The following is a 19611-nucleotide window of genomic DNA, read 5'->3' on the forward strand; positions in this document are numbered from 1 at the left end:
TTCTCTGCTTAAGTTCATAATCTTTAAAATAGTGAAAAATAAAAAATGCTTTCGTCAGTAGGTACTCATTGATATCTAGGAATATACGTGCCGTTCCATGGGTCTTGTGCCGCCCGTGGAAACATCACTATAATAATGAATCGCCCCCTAAAAATAAAATCGGTCAGTAATAATAAATCTGTTTCACCTTTCTGACTCGTCAAAAGTTTAAATAAAATCATGCCTTTAACCTTTGTTAGCAGATAAAGATTTGAGTTCACCTAAAATCGCATTAAGCGTAGTAGAACCGTGGGCAGAGGTAGTTTATTTCGTCCCGATTATCAAAGTCGCTCTCTCCTAAACATTCTGACGCTGAATTAGTTCGAATTATTTCCCTTGCCAGATCACTATCGACTAGACAGATAATGTTGTTCAAATAATGGAATAATAACGGGACACAATATTTTATAATTTGTGCAAGTCAATAAGCGCCAAATACTTCTTCAGTTCTACCATGACCGGTGATTCAGTAATGTAATAACAAAGTGCAATTATTTAATTTCAACGACTGCATCAACAGTCGTAATAATAATTGGGTAGACAAAAATTATAGATACCAACTCGACCCGAAACTGAGGTTATATATATCAATGCAATTTACTGTGCCGCGACACCTAATCTGTTTGAGGAATGACGTATTAACTGACGACTAAATTAAACCGATCCAACCATGATAAGAGCAACTTCATCTTTTAACTTGCTTATAAACGTTATATTGCTAGCTTTATCAACGCAAGATAAATTAGTTTATTATAATAGTGAAGCTTTGGATCACTTCGAGTACAATAAAACATATTATACTGTGTTTATAATAAATGTACGAGAACGAACCGAGAGAAATGAACTAAAAGAGCTTTCTTGGGTACAAAATAACGAATATTTCGAGAACTGTAACTTAACTCCTCGTTTCCATTATTTACAAGCTAATCAGCCTGTTACAGATGACCACTGTACAAAAGACGCTTTGCAATGTAAACCTAGTGATAGACTATCGTAGCCATAACTATGGCTCAGCGAAATTATCACCCACTTTTAAGGCTAGCTAGTTTGTACAATATACGCTGTTAAATAACTAGTTTTACGTGTCTGGATAAAGGAAAGATAGCGCTGACATAAGTAAGCTGAATGACGAATCATAGACTGCGCGTGTGACTTCCAGCAAGAATGACAGTGACCCTGTAAATGTGCGCTGATATTGGAGAAGACACAATTTGATTCTGAAGACTTTCCACAGGCGATGTAAAGAGTTCGTAGATCGTGCCTTATGGTTTAACCTCTTCGAATGCGTTCACTGTTTAGGTGACCTGTTCTTAATGACGCCCGGGTAATAGCAAGATATATATTAGAACACCATAGTGACTACTGCAATTACGGATACCCAACGCGGTAACATCTGACCGTATTTAAAATCCTCGGATTCTAAACATATCTGGCGCTATAGAATTTTCAGGCAAGGCACTTCATAGAAGATCTAATTTGACCCTTTTAATTTTCACTTGCCTCTATTGTTACACGCCGTTTTGATTATATTTATTAAGATCTCCATTGGGTAACAGCGTCTTCTCGGACCACATTTATAAATCCACAGGATATCATACTGCTAAACGCAAGAGTTGTTATTCAAGATGTCGTGTCGTAGATAGAGTGAAACAGTAACTCGTATTTCATATGTAATAGCTTATATATGCGAATTAATTAACTGTGAATATAGTCATAAGGACACAGATAACCTGGAAGAGGCACACAGCATAGTTCGCAGGTCGGTCCATATTTGTCAATTATATCTGGACATGCAGGTGCCAGTGATGCGATTGCACGGAACAACTGAAAAAGGACAAGCCGAAATCCGTATTTTGGTTATGGGCATGTATTGAAATCTACGATGTTTATGCGTGTTTCATAAGGTCCCGCCTAAAACACTCGATTCCTTTAATAGCAGTTGCCGTTGTGATTTAAGTATTTAATTATTGTGTGTTATTTATTAATGTGTTTTGGCACACATTATATTGAACAGAATACAGCGATCTATAAAAGTAAATTATTTTACTTAACAAGGTTCAAAGCTTTCGCTAAGTGAATTTTTTTCGTACAGAAGTTGCGCAGGCATTCACAAGCCATTGCATGCTGGCCAGCTACCATAAATGCCCTTGCAAAAATAGATATACTGTACCGTCAATTGAATTTATAGACGTCTGCTTTGCAGACGAAAAAAGTCTGCCGCTTAAAATGCTTAATTGTAGGATAAGCCTGTCCTGGTTCATTCAATCGTTTACGAGAACTATCTTAAGTTCGAATGAAGATATGAGCTAGCAACTCAGTGCAATTTACTACAAAATCTTTTGCGTTTTATAAAGTAGAGCGTCTGCATAATAAAAAACTTGATAATGCTTAAAACCCTACGGAATCCTGCAAAGTAATCTCATTTTATCTTGTAAGGTTCGTCCTGAAAGAATGAGATAGTAAGGGACAATGTTGCAAGACAATGGCCTGTAAAAATCCAAAACACTTTAAAATAATTACCCCACAAATCACTCGTTTTTTTTTAAATTTAATACCCAACTTTCTTCTTCACGTTCACTTTCGACTTTTATAATTCTTCTTATTTTCCCCAACTAAGTAATACATTTTGATTCTTCTAATATCTGTTTTCATAAGAAACCTTCGTGGGATATATTTCTTTTCTGTCTGTAAGGGACTTCGACGCTTGTGTCGCACGAAGCCGCCGTGACCTCCATGCCATGGCCCATGGGTCAAATATGACACTTCGCATCCTTGCTATCACTGTAAAAGCAATTGATTAATTGCTTAGCTGACTTTTAATCGATGCGAGCGAAGTATCTGGCTTCTCACATCATTTTCTGTTGAATCGCCTGTCGTGAACGTGCACGCTGTATGTTGTTAGCCATCACTTTGGTTAGTCTCATTTGAGTATCATTATTTATAGTTGAAATGCAATTATGAGATTTGGCGAGATTCTGCTTCTTCTAGGGACTAGTCACCGCAATGGGTTGGGGGCCGAGTCCCACCGATGTGTTTGGGTGACGATATATAGCTTTTCTATGTTTTTCCAATATTACCATTTAAGTTTGTATAATTTAAGCCTTTGATGCGGGATATACTTGATACATCAGCGGTCTGAGAGATTAAAGCCATTTAATAATAAGAATAATAATCCGTTTTGATGATGTGATAGCAAAATGAGTGAAGCGAACAATTAAGGAATGGAGCCGGTAGCCACGAAGGATCGGTGTATGTTTTTGAATAGTTTTAAAGCTTCTTCGAAATATTTGACTGGCCAAATAACGAACCACAGAGTTAGTTGAGACCTGCGGGATGGAGAAGATGACCGAGAGCAAAAGTGATCGGGTCCAAGGGGCATAACGAGTCAATGCGTTAATGTTTCTAATGGTTGACCTTTGTTTCGATTCAACCTTAATACAAGCGCGAAGGACCCACAAATGAGAAAAAGCAAACCCGTTTTTGAGATCATCGATATGCAATAATCATAGTATAAAAATCTATGGATTCGTCAGCTGACGCTTTTAGCTATCGCCTTGAAAAGGGCGGGCACACAGAGATACACGAATTATTAGAAGATGATTTCTAAGCCGAAGATAAAGCTTCCATTATATTGAAGTGGTAAAATTTATTTCAGTGTTACGTGCGTCTGAACCGCGTCTTTTCCGAAAAGGAACGAGAAAAAGGGTTCGCAGATCAGTAACGATTGTGGTAATTAGCCGCTGTTAGTTAATGCTTAGAGTTTTGGCTCTATAGTAAGACTAGCTGGAAACACCCGATTTAGGTCACCTTGAGAAGTCTGTCATGTATAAAGTGGTTCAGTCTTATTGGAGTTATCATACGAGTTCTTTTTTAATCTTTTTTTTTTTTTTTTTTAATTTAACCAATTCTATGTATCTCAAAGTTTTGGACCGTTATTGATTTTTATCATTCATTATTTTGCTGAACTGGTCAAAGTGATCAGTGTTATTTTCGTGCAAAAGCTTCTACCCTAAAAAAATTCTGACATTAAACATGTCAGATATGTATGAAGACAAAAAACAGGTGAAGGTTTAATTGACGTCCAAAAATTGCTGCGCACCTATAAGAATGGCGAATTTTGGTTCGTGGAACTCAGACGGACGTCTAAACATTCTAACTACCATTCGGCCGACTGTTGCTTAACATACAATCGTAGAAATCCAATTTAGTGTAATTAATAATTGACTTCAAACTCTAACCTGTTCAGGACCTCAATTAACTCCATTTAACCCAGATTAACTTAAAGGACCAAATTATTACTCACTTTCCATCTTCACATAGACGGGCTTTCGCCTCACGGTCAAACACGTCAACCTGATCCTTTTGCGAACAGAAAAATAGACTATAAAATCGTACGTGATTCATTACAAGTGCGGCATACTTTGTTTTGTTTTAAAAATTTGGTAATTTGTTATTCTGTTCAGAAAATCAGAAATGTACATTTTTTGTTTTCCGAGCCGTTATGTTCAAGGGAATCTGCGCTGAAATAGGTTTCGAACGGTTTTATGAGAACAAATCACGTTTCCTACGTGGAAATGTGCACCCTAAACCTTTTCTATGTTGCTTCAAGATACCGGCTTTAAGTAACGTTCTCTATTAAATTTATTGTTATTCGTATAAAAACCCGCTTTCAGTGTTTCCATATCGTATGTATACGACTTCGTTATTTAAAAGAGTTTTGCTCTCGTGTCTATGCAATCGTTGTTAACTTGGTGTTGTTCTAAATCCTACTGACACGTTGACTCTGCCACGCCTTTGTCCCTTTTTGTTTGACCTGCACTTTACTTCGTAACTTCGCAGCCATTGCATTATCTCTGATCACTTTAGACGACTACCAATCGTGAGAGATTTCAAAATAACTATAGGTAGCGATAATCGTTTAGATTCTCAAATTTTGCGAGAAAGTTTAGTATTATATCTATAAATAAAAGTCGAAGAATATATCGGTTTACTAACAACGGTCGTGATGATCGAATAGCAGTCGTCTTAATGTTTTTCCAAAGTGCGCTCTAAAGGTCGGATAGTCCAAATTAAAGGCTCAACGCTGTAGTTCTGAATGTTGCGATGGGTCTAGTTACGTGTATTCGGAATCTCTTCGTAAGTGATAGCGAAGCAGCCACGTCCCCCTATGTCCCAAGCAGGTTTATGTCTGAAGCGGGCTTCGGGTCACATTATTCATATATAGCTATGATTCTCCTTTTTTTCCCCTTGATACCCTCTGCTGCTCGCCTTTACTCACTGTTCATTAACTTTTTTGTAATATAGAGCTACTTCGACTATGTTGATGGTTCACAGTTACAGATAAGTATATCTATTGCAATGGTTTTGTCTCTAGCATTGGTATTTTTCACTAACTCCCGTTACCGAGTCAACTTTTTATTGGTTGTTTATTGAGGCAGTAGCGGTTGCGTCAGCAGCAGCAGGCGGCGTATACGTTGTCGCGCACCCGTCTGTTGGACGAAGGCCGGCCGGCGCCGGGCAGTCAGCTGTTAGCTGGGCCGATTCGTCGACACCGTTCAGATATTGTTGAGCTGCTGGTATTTCCAGTCAACCCCTGTGGGTTCCTCCTCTCTCAGCGCTCCATTCCATCTCTGCTGTTGTGAGCCATAACAGCACGAACAAGTTACGATGATAGGACGCCCTCCTAGAATTGCTGCTGCTAGCGAGGACCGTCGCGCCTGCACAGAAAAGCTGATCAAAAGCGTGCCAGCCTCACCACGAGCTGCACAGTGGTCACGGAACGCGTTTCGACGACGTAAAGCACATAAAGAGCAAACGAGGACACTGGACGACAGCGGATTGCACGGAGAGACCGAAGCTGTTCGCAACTGGATTGCAGACGGGCAAACAGTAAGTACGGCTGCAGGTAGCAGATCATCAGGCCGCAGAAAGAAGTAACAACGACATTCTAGATAATAAGAACGGCTGTGATTTTGCTTGATGCCGCTGGCTCATTCTGGCCGTCCGTCGGATAGAATAAATTGTCTAGCACAGGCTGTAAGGGTGGTAGTATTGTACTGGTTCACAGCGTGAACATTTGCTAGTCAGCAGCAACAAGACGACGACAGCCGCATCAATGATACGTCGTCAAGAACATCATCAACATTATGAACAGTGGTCGAAGAAATACGAGCATCGTCGTAAAAAGGAAGAGCGTGTACAGGTAAGTCGTCCACAGCATGTTGGCTTATTTTAGCATCCTCAGTGCGTTCGATCGGGCTAAATCGGCCAGCTGAATCCACAATGAGGCGACCCGATTATCGGATGGTGGAGCGCAGGACATATCGTTTGGATACAGCGGTCGGGAGAGATAGAAGATCAGGCAAGAAGATCAGAAGCAAATCCGAACACTTCGTTCCACTCTCAACGGAATGCGCATGGACCAGTCGGGCAGGTACCGCAAGAGCACCAGCAGAAATCAGCTAAATCGCTTTCGCGGGGACCCATTTCTTTAGATGGCAACAGTTGGTCGCTCAGTGATAGAAGAGATTCGGGCGATACAACGAACGGGTCGTCACAAAGTCGATCGAAGCTGCGTACGAACATCTCGTGGTCGTTGTAACAGTTTTAAGTTGAAGAAGTTGTAACAGAAAACTAGTACATGACCTGTCGGTGCGCCTGTCACGACGATTAGAATCAGGGCATGTCGTAATGTTAATCTGATAGATTTCTGTCTTCCGTTTCGTATTGTCCACATACGTGCTTTTCTTTGTAGTTGATTTAAGCAAGGAGTTCTTGTGATAGCTTTACGATTCGTGAAAGTACTGTTTGTGGTTGATGAGCCGATGACGGATTGACGATCTTCTCGTTTCGGTTGAAAGTGTAAGATGGCTTTGGTGAGAGAGCGACAGATGGGTTAGACTCTTCTCTTACGTAGACGAATTACTCAGATTTGTAGTTGTAGGAACGTGCCACGAGCTGGGCAAAGAAAGCAAATTTTGCATCCATCGTCTCCAATATGCTGCTGGAAGCGTAACCCGTTTAGAGTACAACTCGGTTTGCTAGCATGCAATCGTATTGATTGTATTGTCATTATGATTGTATAGGCCCTCTAGTGCTATAAACTCAATCGCGGAAGTCCCAGCAGTATCGGTAACGGACGTTCAATAAAAGCCGCTTGTACAAATCATTTTTCTGTCTTAATCAGAACAATTTGCGTCACGTTAGCGACGGCTGCCGAACAATCGCCGTAATATACTTGGTCATCCGGAGTACTTCAGTCGAGTGTTCGGATCAGGAGTTGTTTCCCGTGGCGCGTTTGCATCCGGCAAGCGGATCAGAGATCGGAACGGAACGAGTTATCGTTGTTCGTGCTCATAGCTACGACTGCATCAGCGACCATCATGTAAGTACTACTGTTGGAACAAATAGACTGCGGCTCTAGTGCGTACTGGACTTTCCAATAGCTTTTCCCATCGGTAAAAGAGCTAGATGTGTTTGTATAGAAAACCGCACTGCACAAGCAAGCAGACACAGACGAGCTTCACCCCTCTGAAGTAAAGGTATCAGCTGCAATGGCTGGTAAGGACTATGTTTAGCCAACAGTAGCAGATATACTGTCCTTTATTGTAGAACGATTACTGCGGTAAGTCGTGGGCAGCAAATAATTATGTTCGCTTGAGTAACTGACCACTCCTCGTTTCAGGCTCAAAGTAAGTAAACAGCTCGTGTGCTATCTCTTCCTAATACTAAAATGTATACACTTCTAATCGTAAATGACTGACATTATTTCGTCTGTAGCGCGGGTTCGAAGCTGATAAAATATTATGGTGGAGCGTATGATAGCTTTTGGCTTGACACTGGTACCATGTATGGCTAAGCGATTTCAGCTATATCCATATTTTGGTGGGAGAATTGTTTTCTTTTTGTTTGAATTGTCGTGCGATATTCGTCGAGGCAGAATATTACTAGACGGAATGTTGAACATAAAGGATTAATCGTATTACCTACAGCGTAACGCAAACATACCCAAGAACGCTATTCCACAGCTATATATATATATATATATATTAGGCGTGCGAGCCAGCTCGGGCGTCTCAAGTAACGCACGAGTAGACCGCTAGGAACTCTTGCTTAGGTTGTCATCAAAGAACTACGTGTATAGCAATTAAGTGCCTACTGGATGCGTGTACGATTGTCAACTATGCTGACACCATATAAACATTGAACCGCCTAGATTTATTCAGAGTTTCCGTGCACGATTCCTGAACGGACAGAATCACTATTGTTCTTCCACCTAAATTCGCTTGGACATGTATTGCAATAGGCACGCTAAGGCAGGTGGCGTAATTGCCAGCTTGCTGCCAGACCATATGCTTTCATAGATGACTCAGCAAGCCATCTATTCCACCTTGCTGTTACAATCAGGCCGACGGTTAGCCGAGGCCGCTTGGCAACGACGCCTATGAGGTACATACACTACTATTATATAATATGGAACGGGAAAGTAGTAACGGCGGGCGTAGCACTGATGTCCTAGATTCTCGAGAGGCTTTGCCTCCAACAATAATTTGAGCTGGTTATTTTTTAAAATCTAGCAAAAACTTCCCGCTGATCTTGATAGGTCGTTAAAGCAATAGTACCGCTTTGTACAGCATGTGCGAGTTCAATCTGTCGTTGATTCCATCGTCTGTACGAAACGAATCTTGCTTAGAAAAACAGGAGATGTTGATGAAGCCGATCCAACTGCAACTCACAGGGGCTAATACACACGTGTCGTTGTGTACAGGAGTTCGTGTAGGACAGTTGGAAACAGTAGCTTGTCGCGCACTCGTCTGGGAAAGCAGAGCCTTTTTCCCAGAAGCAAATCTGTGACGCTTGTGTTCCTATTGATGTTTCTATGTCACCATTTTCTTGCCGAATCGGTTTCCATTTGCAAGAATTAACGAACTCTACAGACGCTTAGACGTTATATTAAATACGAAGTAAACATATAATTAAATGCTCCTACTTGTTAAATAAGTGATAGAGGTATCATCAGTTCAAATATGTTTTGACCTTAATGACAGTTAGCTTTGGCTTTTCTTGTTGTTGTGGTGTTAGTACCACATTCGTATCATTTGCAGGATTTGACGCAAGCCGTCCCAGTTCGAAGCGACAGCACCTTCTGTCCTATAAATATAAAGGTTACAAACAAGAGGTACAATACTGGTCGAGCTTGTTGATAGGGAAGCTATCCCAGTTACGAAACTATGGCAAGTTGGTATTAGGAGTCCTTGCTCGCCAACGGCGTACGCTTGACCAGCTCGCACCATTCGGTTAGAAACCGCAGTTTATTTGTACTTGCTTTTTGAAGTGCAATGTATTGAGAAATAATCGAGCAAGATACGTCTATAGCAACATTGTTTAAACACGCATTCGCTAGTGAATAGCCAACGCCCAAAAACGTAATGAATTAAACTTATTTTTAAATGGTCCTCTAAAGTGGTACTAGCCGATCTTAAAAAAAAGGGACTGCTTTCGGGTTTTGACACGTGGTCACTATTTATCGATTGAGAAATGTCGATCGAAAGTAACTATTAAACATGGAGTTTTGGCCTGGCCGACACTCGTCCTCGGGTGCTGGTCAAACCCACCGGAAAAGATCCACCGCGGATGATTTTAAGAAACCTAACTTTATTTTTCAATATCGTTTTTTGCTGCTTGCTAATTCTGTTGATTTTACTTAATAGTCTATCCGCTACCTAACTAATAGGTGACTAGCGTCACGTATTTCCTTCATGCCAATCACATTGTACACAATTTACCATGTACAGTGTACAAGAATTTAGCTATACACAATGTCTGGACGTTTAATCTGCAGAACTTAAATTTTCCAAGCTGTTCAAAACGCATCAGCTTGCGGATATCAATATTTCACGTAACTGAGCTGAATGGTGGCCGTAAGGAGTGGCAGGACGAAGCGCGATCACTCAAAATGGGTATCGCGTACATTTCGATTAGCAGACTCAACAGTGATCATTTAATCACATGAAGAACAGAGTCATTTAGGAACAATACTGGCCACTAGCATGATCTCGTTCGGCCTCGTCTACTTATCCGGGACTTTATAAGCAGATGTACACACGAGAAAATCGTAGTGGGTCTGTACGCTGGAAATAAAATTAGAGACCCAAATTTATTAGTGAGATCGCAAAATATCGTGTTATCACAGCGTTGATACTGTCTGTGCTTCTGTAACACGAACATTCGTTGAGTTAATTACAAAAATTTAATTCATAATTATTGTGTGCGCTAGGCCGATAGTCCTGCGATACTTATTCATCATCAATTTCGAGCGCAGTTGCTGAATTTCGACACTCTTATCAAAAAAATAGCCACGGATAGGGCAATGATTGGGCATCCACGTACACTGCTAGTATTAAACGCGGTAACTTTATTCAAATGAAGTAAAAATTTGCTCCTTGAATATACGTGCTCATTTAAGTGCTACAAGGTTTAACGTAACGAACAGGTTCGTTGTGCTGACTTGGCATGGCCAGTCGCTAATTTTGTGGGGTAAGTTATGTAAGTTAAGCTCGCAAATGTATTCAAGCTAAATCTTTTGCATAATATGGATTCAGGAAGCACGTGGATATAAAAAAAAATGTTTCGTGCTAAGGAGTCCTCATGGCTTCCTCAATAAAAAAAAAGAAGCGATTAGCTTTGGAGTACCAGTTCAGCATAGACGTCTCCTCTTATTGGAATTATCTGAAATACATTTTCAGTAATGCATAACGTCGATCAAATATACGTAGGTGTTTTCTAAATAATACGATATTTTTCGACGAAGCTAAAATGCGAAACGTTGATTTTTTACCTAGATTCGTAGTATGAAAAACCTTTTTCGAGCTTAGAAAAACGTCAGAGAAAAAATCGAGCATCACAGGTGTGACAACATAATTGAGGTGCCATTTTACTCCTAGCGGCTTCAAATTTGCCGAACGAAGTGCCGTTCCTTGATTCCTAAGCATAGTCCAACTAATGTTATCGTGCAGTATTATCGTACAAGTTGCGTTGGATAGACCCCACCGCATCGATCGGATACTAACTGAAATGACGTTCTACCTCTCCATTAACAAGCAAATACCGCTTTCATTAAACGGCTAAGAAGTTCTCGAGTGGTAGCTGTTACTGTATCTCTTGTTAGTACTGTCTCATTTACCTGCCATTTGCGAACTTACAAGCAGGGTACAACTACCGTCGACGACAATAGGAGACAAGTCAATAGGAGAATGATATAGGGACACTGAAGGCGAGAAAGAGACCCGATGTGCTTATTGTGTTTAATACAGGAGCAATAAACGGATCAGTTTTTATAAGAAACACTATTATACCAGCAGAAGATTCAGTTCTGATTAAGTCTAGCTGTGCAATTTGCTGTGACTTTGACATCATTGAACTGTGAAAAGGCGTTTGTTGTTTTATCAACAATCGGTAATGTTTTTTACAGAGCGCGACACTGACGTTAACGATTATTACCGATGTCGAACGGTAACGACAGACGTGATTCTTTTCTAATAAAGACATATTTATTGACCAATATCTATTTTGAGCACTGCTTAATGCATAAAATTGAATTGGGACATTTAAAAACACATTGGTCAGCATTCGTACCTTAATCAGATGTATATAGTTATATATATAATATATAGATGTATATAGTATATATAGTTGTATTGCTGGAAAGAACTTAGTATTCTGCTGACGAAGCGGAATACTTGTGGCAGTTGTGTCGCTCGGCAATTAGATTTGTATAGAGGGTCACTGTCCATGCCGCACGCTAAAAGTTATTCCAAATTACCTAGTTCTTCAACTATCCAGCAGCTTACCAGTATCTGAGGTTTATCATTCTCTCTGCGTCGTTCTTGCCGGCCCACACAGACCTGTAAAGCAATCCTCCACTAGCTGTCCCAAAATGCCCCCAAGTGCGTCACCTAGGATAAGAATCTTAAACTTCTTTCGATTTCCGAATTCTGAGGATTAGTGCGTAGGTTTCACGCCTCTGTGGTAAAACAACCTCGTGGTCGGTCTGGGAGGACCGCGCCGCGTATTGGTAAACTTTCCCCACCTAGCGGCGGCGATCTTATTGGAAAGGGCCCGCTCAATGTACTTCTTATGAACATAGTCCTATAGTTGTAGCAGAAGTGGCGTGGTCATGTGTACGGAATCAGACTTCCTCGCGTTACTCTTGATTTAAAACGGTAACGACTCGCCGGGAGGGAGGCTATAGAGACTTGGTACGCGACGTATGCGTGCGTGCGTTTGAGTGACAACCGCGCGAGAGCGTAAATAAATTTGATGGTGAATGTTGTTCCACCACTATCAGCAGATGGATGATCAACTACTTAGACGCAGACATGGTACATAGTGACAACTAATGCTAGTGTGGCGTTTATATATATGTGTCTGTATGTGTGTATGTGTTCATCCGCCCGCCCTCTGTCTCCCCAGGTTCAGAGTCTGCTGTGCGGTCTGCGCTGGCGGTGTTGGTGGCCTGTGGCATTACGCTGGCCTTTACTCGGCGCTGCGAGTACGAGATGAGCTACCTTCCCTCGCTTCTTGTTGTTATCGTCGTCGGCCGGCCAGTCAACTTGCCCACCCGGTCGGATCGGCTCGGAGTATCTGCCAGCGTCCACAGATGCTGATGTTAATGGTGGGCATGTAGGCCCAGCAATACTATATAGTCTCCGCTCAAGCTATGATATTTAACGTGAGTCTATGCAAAACCATATTTTGGTCGCCCTTCACCTATTTGCGGGTGCCGCCAACCGATAGTCGCTGCCGTTCGAACTAGATAGACGGACATTTTGGTTCAGAGAAAGGAACATAGGCGTTCGAAGGGACATCGTGCCGCTTGTGTGTAGGGTTTGTGTATTAATGGTTCTTGTAGTATAGTTCGAAAAGGCGCAACTACGTCGACACGTCGTAGTGGGGTCCGCTAGGCTGCAATCGCTCTTGCTGTTGAAAACAGAAGTCGTTCGCGCGTCGAGGTATAACCAACCCATAAATTTGTACCAGCGCGAACTGCCCGTCATAATCAGTTTCATATTCCGGGTGGGAACCACAGCAACTGCGGCGTCAACGGCAGTGGCAGCACCAGCAGAGCCTGAACACGCACGACGAGAGAGGAGCATATTGGGACATAAGTCGTAAACACGCACCCATAAACACCGCGTTACAACATAATAGCGGAAGCAAAGAGTCGCCGTGAGTCAGGCGCCTACCGCCGCCGTGGTGTTATTAGTTATTAGGGAAGAGCGAATACTCGGTTCTATGTGCGTTTAGCGTGCAACCTTTCGACGAAGGAGTCGAGAAATCAGTGCTATGAGCTGATCGAAAGATGACCTGCTACGAACTTTTAGTAATATAGAATGCATTGATCAAGCACTCAGCGATTACCGTTAGTGAACGTCTGTTGAAGGAATAACCATCCTGAGGGTTTCTTATTCGCAGAAGTGCTGTGGATTGTTGTATAATAGTGCATTTAAGTCACGTGTTGTGCCAATTTCCTGTCCGCCATATAACCCGTGTATCGCGCTTAATGTGTCCTATCTGTCCGCCTTTTATACAGGCCACCGCTCAATACGTCACCGAAGTTCGCCGGGGTCTCTGGCGAGATGTCGATCGAGGAGGCCAACAAACATGTCGTGTTCAAGCTTGTTCTCACAGGAGGGCCGTGCAGTGGTAAGACGACGGGGCAGGCACGATTGTCGAGCATGCTCGAAATGCATGGCTGGAAGGTATATCGAGTTCCAGAAACTGCGAACGTCCTTCTAGGTAAGCAAGGCCATGGCGGCTGACAGGGCTTGGGCTCATAATTCTGATTGGAAGTGACGATTCATTATGTTAGCAACATTGTCGCAATTATGTTGATCTTGGGTTAGGCCAGACTTTTCACTTTTGTAAATATCTCTTGATACGAATTTAGATTGTATTAGTACCGTTTGGTTAGATGCCAGAATACAGGTGGTTGATGAAACTGCTGAGGAATCTACGTCACGCGTTTAAAATTAACTGTAGACTTTTTGTTTTTTGATGTTACTACATCAATTAATTATATGGTTACAGGAGGTGGGGTGAATTTCGGAGAACTCAACGCCGAACAAGTCGAAAGCTTTCAGGTAGATTATTGATACCGTGTTATTAAAGGAAAAAGAAGTGTCCAAAGTTACTTTTTAGCCCTAAGCCCATACTAGCTTATATTTATGAATAAGTTATGCTAAAAGCTCAAATTGAAATACATTGGGGTTACAGTAAAATAATTATTGCTGAACAAGGCGGTTCGTTTATGAATCGAAAAGTACCCACGTGTATTTCACGTGGCAGAATAATTACAGCAACCGTCTGTCGTAGGGGGTGACACCAGGGGGTACGATCTTTAACTAGTGAATTAAAAATGTTTACAGACTTATTGCGAAGGGTATCATGAGATAAAACTAGTGTTGCAATCTTCAAAATGCGCTTGAAAATACCTTATTTTGTAGGAGTTTGGTTAGAAAAGATTATTACCTGCTTAATTATCAATTATTAGTTTGATCATATAAATGTAATAATGGTGATACTTTTCTTTTTTAAATATTGATAATATCAATACAAGTGTTGAACTTAGTGATTGAAGTACTAAGGGACCTTCTTAAGCTGAAGGTAGGTATTTTCCGTTTGTGTAAAGTATGAAGTTTAGAACTAACCTAACTTTCATTATTTTCTTTGAACTTTTTTAGGAGAATTTATTATTAACTATGATGGCAATAGAGAAAACTTTCTTCGAGCTTGCACATATGGGAAACAAGAATTGTATAGTCATCTGTGATCGAGGTGGGTGACGTCAGAAAAATTTTACACGATAGAGGGTCCATTTCTCATTAGAAACTTCAATTTTTTTCAAGTTTTCAAGTTTTTACCTTTTTTGAAGCTAAATGATAAAGTACATGTTTTTAAAAATGGCGCTGCGCCAGTCAATAGGCTCTTGTTTTTTGGTTGTGCGCGAGTTCCCACATGCCGCTGTACTTTATTAAAATGGCTAATTTTTTGAAGTACTTACATTATAACTTCTCGACCATTCACAGGCTCGGACCTGAAGTAAATTTTAACGTAAAATATGGCATACTAATAATATAATAATATATTATTTAAACGTATCTTATTTTCTCTTATATCGTATTTTTCATTTCACAGCATTAAAAAGCGCAACATATTTATTACAAGTAGAATCGTATCCTGATAGAGTGATTTTTTTTTTATAGCATTTAATAAGGCTTGAATCGAAGGCTTTGTTCAACGCATTGACACTGATACCGAAAGCGATCACACAGAATAGCATCCTTCGTAGGAACTTTTTGATTGTCGTATGGTAACGTTGGCTTCAGGCACGATGGACCCATCAGCATTTGTTGACCGTGCAACTTGGAATCGCATTATCAGAAAGCATGGATTAAATGACGTTGATCTTCGTGACAACAGGTGTGAATAGCATGATTTAGATGTATTGAGACTATTCAGATAGTGTTATTTTGTTTTTAACTTGGGTTTTGTTGGATAAAGCACCTTATCTCGTTATGTCGATTTACCTAATTTACGTTACGGTTGTTTTTAGGTACAACCAAATCCTGCATCTCGTATCGGCCGCGAAGGGCGCTGAAAAATACTATACAACAGCGGGCCACGGCACCCGAAAGGAGACCCTAGAAGAAGCTCGAGAAAGAGACGACAAGGCTAGCCAGGCTTGGGTTGGTCACCCCTATATCGAGGTAAGGAAAAACAGGCTTACCCTGTAATAGTTTACAGCATTGTCGCCTATTTTTGATAGTCAACAATGGTCAAACACGCACGCAGGATTTTTCTTTGGCGAGGTAAGCGTAATAGTGTAATAATTGAGCTGGCTAAATATCTTTATTGCGTTTTTAGTCTCTGTAGCTCTGAACTCGATAAAGGAGGTGGCTTTTATTTTTCGTTGCGTTTTGCGTTTGACAGGTAATCGACAATTCCACAGATTTTGAGGGAAAAATGAAGCGCGCCCTGGAGTGCGTTTGCCGGAAACTCAGGATACCTGTTGATGCCCGACTGCAGCAGAATTCGCGCAAGATAAAGTTTTTAGTGAAGTCGATGCCGGACGAAAAAGTATTCCCGCCATTCCAGGATTTCGAAGTAAGCATGAGTCCCTGCTGAGATCTCCTATAGTTGACGTGCAAGCCTGTTTTCGCGGTTGTGCCAGCAACGAAGCGGAATTTCTTCATTGTTGGCTATATTGTGGTATTCCTGTAATATTTGCTGCCTGTATAGTTTTATTAGCTTTAGTCTATTTCGGTACGATATCCTCTCCAAATAGCTCATTGCTCACTTAAATCACCTTTTTGAGTAGCCAACTATCGGCAGATCTATAGAAAAATCCAACTGGCAACATATGTTAGTTCATACGGTATTTTTACAAAACTAGTTTATTTCTGAATGCTGACAGTGGCACTATTACCTGATATAAAGGTGTATTTCTAGATTATATCTAACCGCTATTTGTATACCTGGACTCTTCGGATCTTCGGGTAGATAGCATTCGTTTTTGATTTTTCATCAACCCAAACAATTGTCAGAAACTCTTCTGACTTCTCTTGCTGACTCTTCTAGCTTGCCTTTTGCTTTCTCAGTGCTCGACCTCACCTTTAAGCTGCCAGTGTGTTTGACAAATTCTCTTTGTTTCTGTTTCTCATAATGTAATATGACAGCCTTTTCTGTTCATTCTTAGGTAATTCACGACTATCTGATATCGTCCGATCCTCAGAAACTACAGATGCGTTTACGTAAGCGCGGTCAGAACGGCCACTGGTCGTATACATATACGCAGAGACAGCGGGATAGCCCTGACGATCAGGTGATCGAAATCAAGCGAACCATCAATCATCGGGACTATGCGAACTACCTGGCCCAGCGAGACCCCACGCGTCTCGCTGTCTTCAAACGCAGGCGATGTTTCATCTGGAATATGAATTCTTACCAGCTTGATTCATACAAACAGCCTTGCAATCCCCGGTGCGAAGGATTGATCATTCTTGAGGTTTACACGAACGGTGGGGACATCGAAAAACTCAAGCCCGATTTCCTCGATATTGTTCGTGACGTGTCTCTCGACCCGGAGTACTCCATGTACAATCTTGCAAAATTGGACAATTCACCTTCAAACGTCGCGCAAACCCCACCCAACGCTCTGCTTATGACTAGTAGTATTGCCAACGCTAATCTCAATCGAAATAGCCTACCTCAGGCTCATCCGGCGCCCACTAGTAACAGCCCGTCCAAACGAAACTCGGCTTCTTCATAGCCTCCTCCGAAGTCAGGCACAGTTGTTAATGATATTCACGTTCTACTTATCAATCAATTGAAGAACTCCGATTGTTCCTGCAATCCGTCCTATGGCTGTTTGGTCTGCTTGTCGGTCGTAATCGTTACCGTTACTGCAGAATACGGCCTCCACGTGTAGGGGAGATGATTCGTCAAACGCTTAGGCGTATTAAAATGTAAGGGATTACAACTGTAAATAACGAACAGTTAATAATAATAATAGCCAACAGCTTGAAAAAAGCAGGTGTAGGGTCGCAACTCTGAGGTGCGCCAACAGGACCGATTAGTGAGGACGCACAGAGGTAGGCTTAAGATACCGAGGATTAGATCGCCGCGTGCTAGTTCACTAGCCAAAATTAAGGACTCATAATGACAAACAACTGGCAAATTCTGGTCGGACGAAAAAAAACTTAAACACACAAAAGACACCGGTTGTACACAAGCTGAACATGGAGATAGAGATCCAAATCCACTAGACGCAATTAATAAAACTGTTTTAGTAATACACGCATCGTTGAGCTGTCAGCATAACAACATTTAGCCTCATATATATAATGAAACAAAACAAAGCTGCATGTAGCGATGGCATTCAAAATAATAATAATGAAAATAAAAAAAATTACGGAACCTCTGGACACAAAATGGGGCTTTAGATATTGTGGGCTTTTTAATAGAGCTCTGGTCTGGATTGCTTAAATGTTTACCAACCTTACAATGAGACATAATCCGTAAAGAAGGGTATAATATCCGAATACAATAATAGTAGAGATTTTCATTATATGAAATACTAATTACGTAAATATCCTCATTACGCTTTATCACGCTTAATTTAGATATCGCTGGAAACGTGCTGATGAAAACGAGTTCAGATGCCATATAAGAATAACACTAGAGATTAAACGCTTTTCCGTCGCTCAGTCGATTCATATCGTTAAAGATCAGAACGAGAGTGTGATATCAGTCAGACAGCACAAACATAATGGTTTGCCATTAGCGCTGTGATATTGTCCGGAAAAAAATTAGGATCAACAGACGTAACTGATATAGAAAGGCTAGATAGCACAAAAAATTATTAAACATTGTACTGCTGAGAACACTAACTCGCGGCCGATATAGCGTGAAAAGAAAAGCAACGCTAGACCATCCTGACTTTCTATTGGAAAATAATAAATATTAGTATACATGCATCTATATTTAAGCCATATTTTATCCAAGTATTTCTTTCCGATCTTGAAATTAACCTTAACCGGCTACCGAATAGGTATCAAATGCGTAGTCTAAGAGTGGTACGTTCATTGTAAGAAACTAAGCTTACAGATCAGCCATGCCCCAGGCGACTTTTAATGAGCTCGTGGCGGGGGGCTATTAGCCACATTTTTCCGGTTGAAGGGTTCCGAAGACATTTTGGTATATCAGAAAAGGACGGTCGAATCTATCTGTATGCCAAAAGATACGCTGAACTCTAGTATTTTACATTATGAGTTTATCTATTGCTATTGGAGCAGCTTACGTTGGCATAGGACCAACTTCGAGCAAAGAAAGCGTCGATCGGCCCTCTTTGTTTACAGTCATGACTCAAGATGCAAACGGCCAAGAATAACCGAGAAGCCGCGAAATCATAATGCGAAGGTGGCCGAAAATAGTACACAACAAATCATTCAAAATGTGCTCCTGGAAAAAAGTTATACTTGATCAAACATGGGTGAAAACTCGGCAGTAACTTATGAATGGTAGCTATCTCTAGAATACAAATATAGTTAAGTAACTTCTGAGGATTTTATGAGATTCCAAGCCAAGTCTCGAATACTTTATTGTAATATTTAGGACATCTTGTTTTTTCGTTTTTAATATCGATATATAGCTGCTTTAAAAAGCTAGCAAATACCATAGGAAACTTTTTCTAATACCATTTAGAAAACACTGATGTTACTTAAAAATTATATAACTATAGTTCTCTGCATTACCTACCAGGTCAAATAATTAAGTAAGCTGTGATTCACCTTTAAATTATCAGCTATAATTATGTCTGTTCGAAAAATTATATCAAATTATAGAGTTGGTAAATGTAATTTTTATCGGGCAAAATTCCCTTGTAGGTCCTGTCTGTCGGCAATGCCCTTATATATGATGCAAATTTTAAACTCCATCAGGCCATGCTTTTTAGTTTCACTTTTATCTCCTAGCGGGCAGAGTAAGGCCATGGTTATTCGAGCTCCTAGCCGT

General features: G+C 40.9%; 1 protein-coding gene across 8 annotated transcripts; it reads left to right on the forward strand.

Annotated features, from left to right (window-relative positions):
* The first annotated feature begins 4791 nt into the window (after positions 1-4791).
* On the forward strand, positions 4792-18592 carry Ttd14 (TRPL translocation defect 14). 8 transcript variants are annotated; one of them, XM_086981134.1, is made up of 10 exons: positions 4792-5928; positions 7226-7423; positions 12511-12712; positions 13631-13836; positions 14128-14180; positions 14781-14874; positions 15426-15519; positions 15653-15806; positions 16030-16203; positions 16796-18592. In XM_086981134.1, the coding sequence occupies exons 4-10, from the start codon at positions 13677-13679 to the stop codon at positions 17366-17368; spliced, it is 1302 nt and encodes a 433-aa protein (XP_086837260.1). In that variant the 5' UTR covers positions 4792-5928; positions 7226-7423; positions 12511-12712; positions 13631-13676; the 3' UTR covers positions 17369-18592. The 8 variants fall into 8 exon arrangements, with proteins under 8 accessions (XP_086837260.1, XP_086837259.1, XP_022645532.1 ...); XM_086981133.1 differs by having other exon boundaries at positions 4793-5928; positions 12511-12769; XM_022789797.2 differs by lacking the exon at positions 12511-12712 and having other exon boundaries at positions 4796-5928.
* The last annotated feature ends 1019 nt before the right edge of the window (positions 18593-19611 follow it).

Source organism: Varroa destructor, unplaced genomic scaffold (genome assembly GCF_002443255.2).
Source record: "Varroa destructor unplaced genomic scaffold, Vdes_3.0 BEIS01000002.1, whole genome shotgun sequence".
In the NCBI taxonomy this organism is placed as follows: domain Eukaryota; kingdom Metazoa; phylum Arthropoda; class Arachnida; order Mesostigmata; family Varroidae; genus Varroa; species Varroa destructor.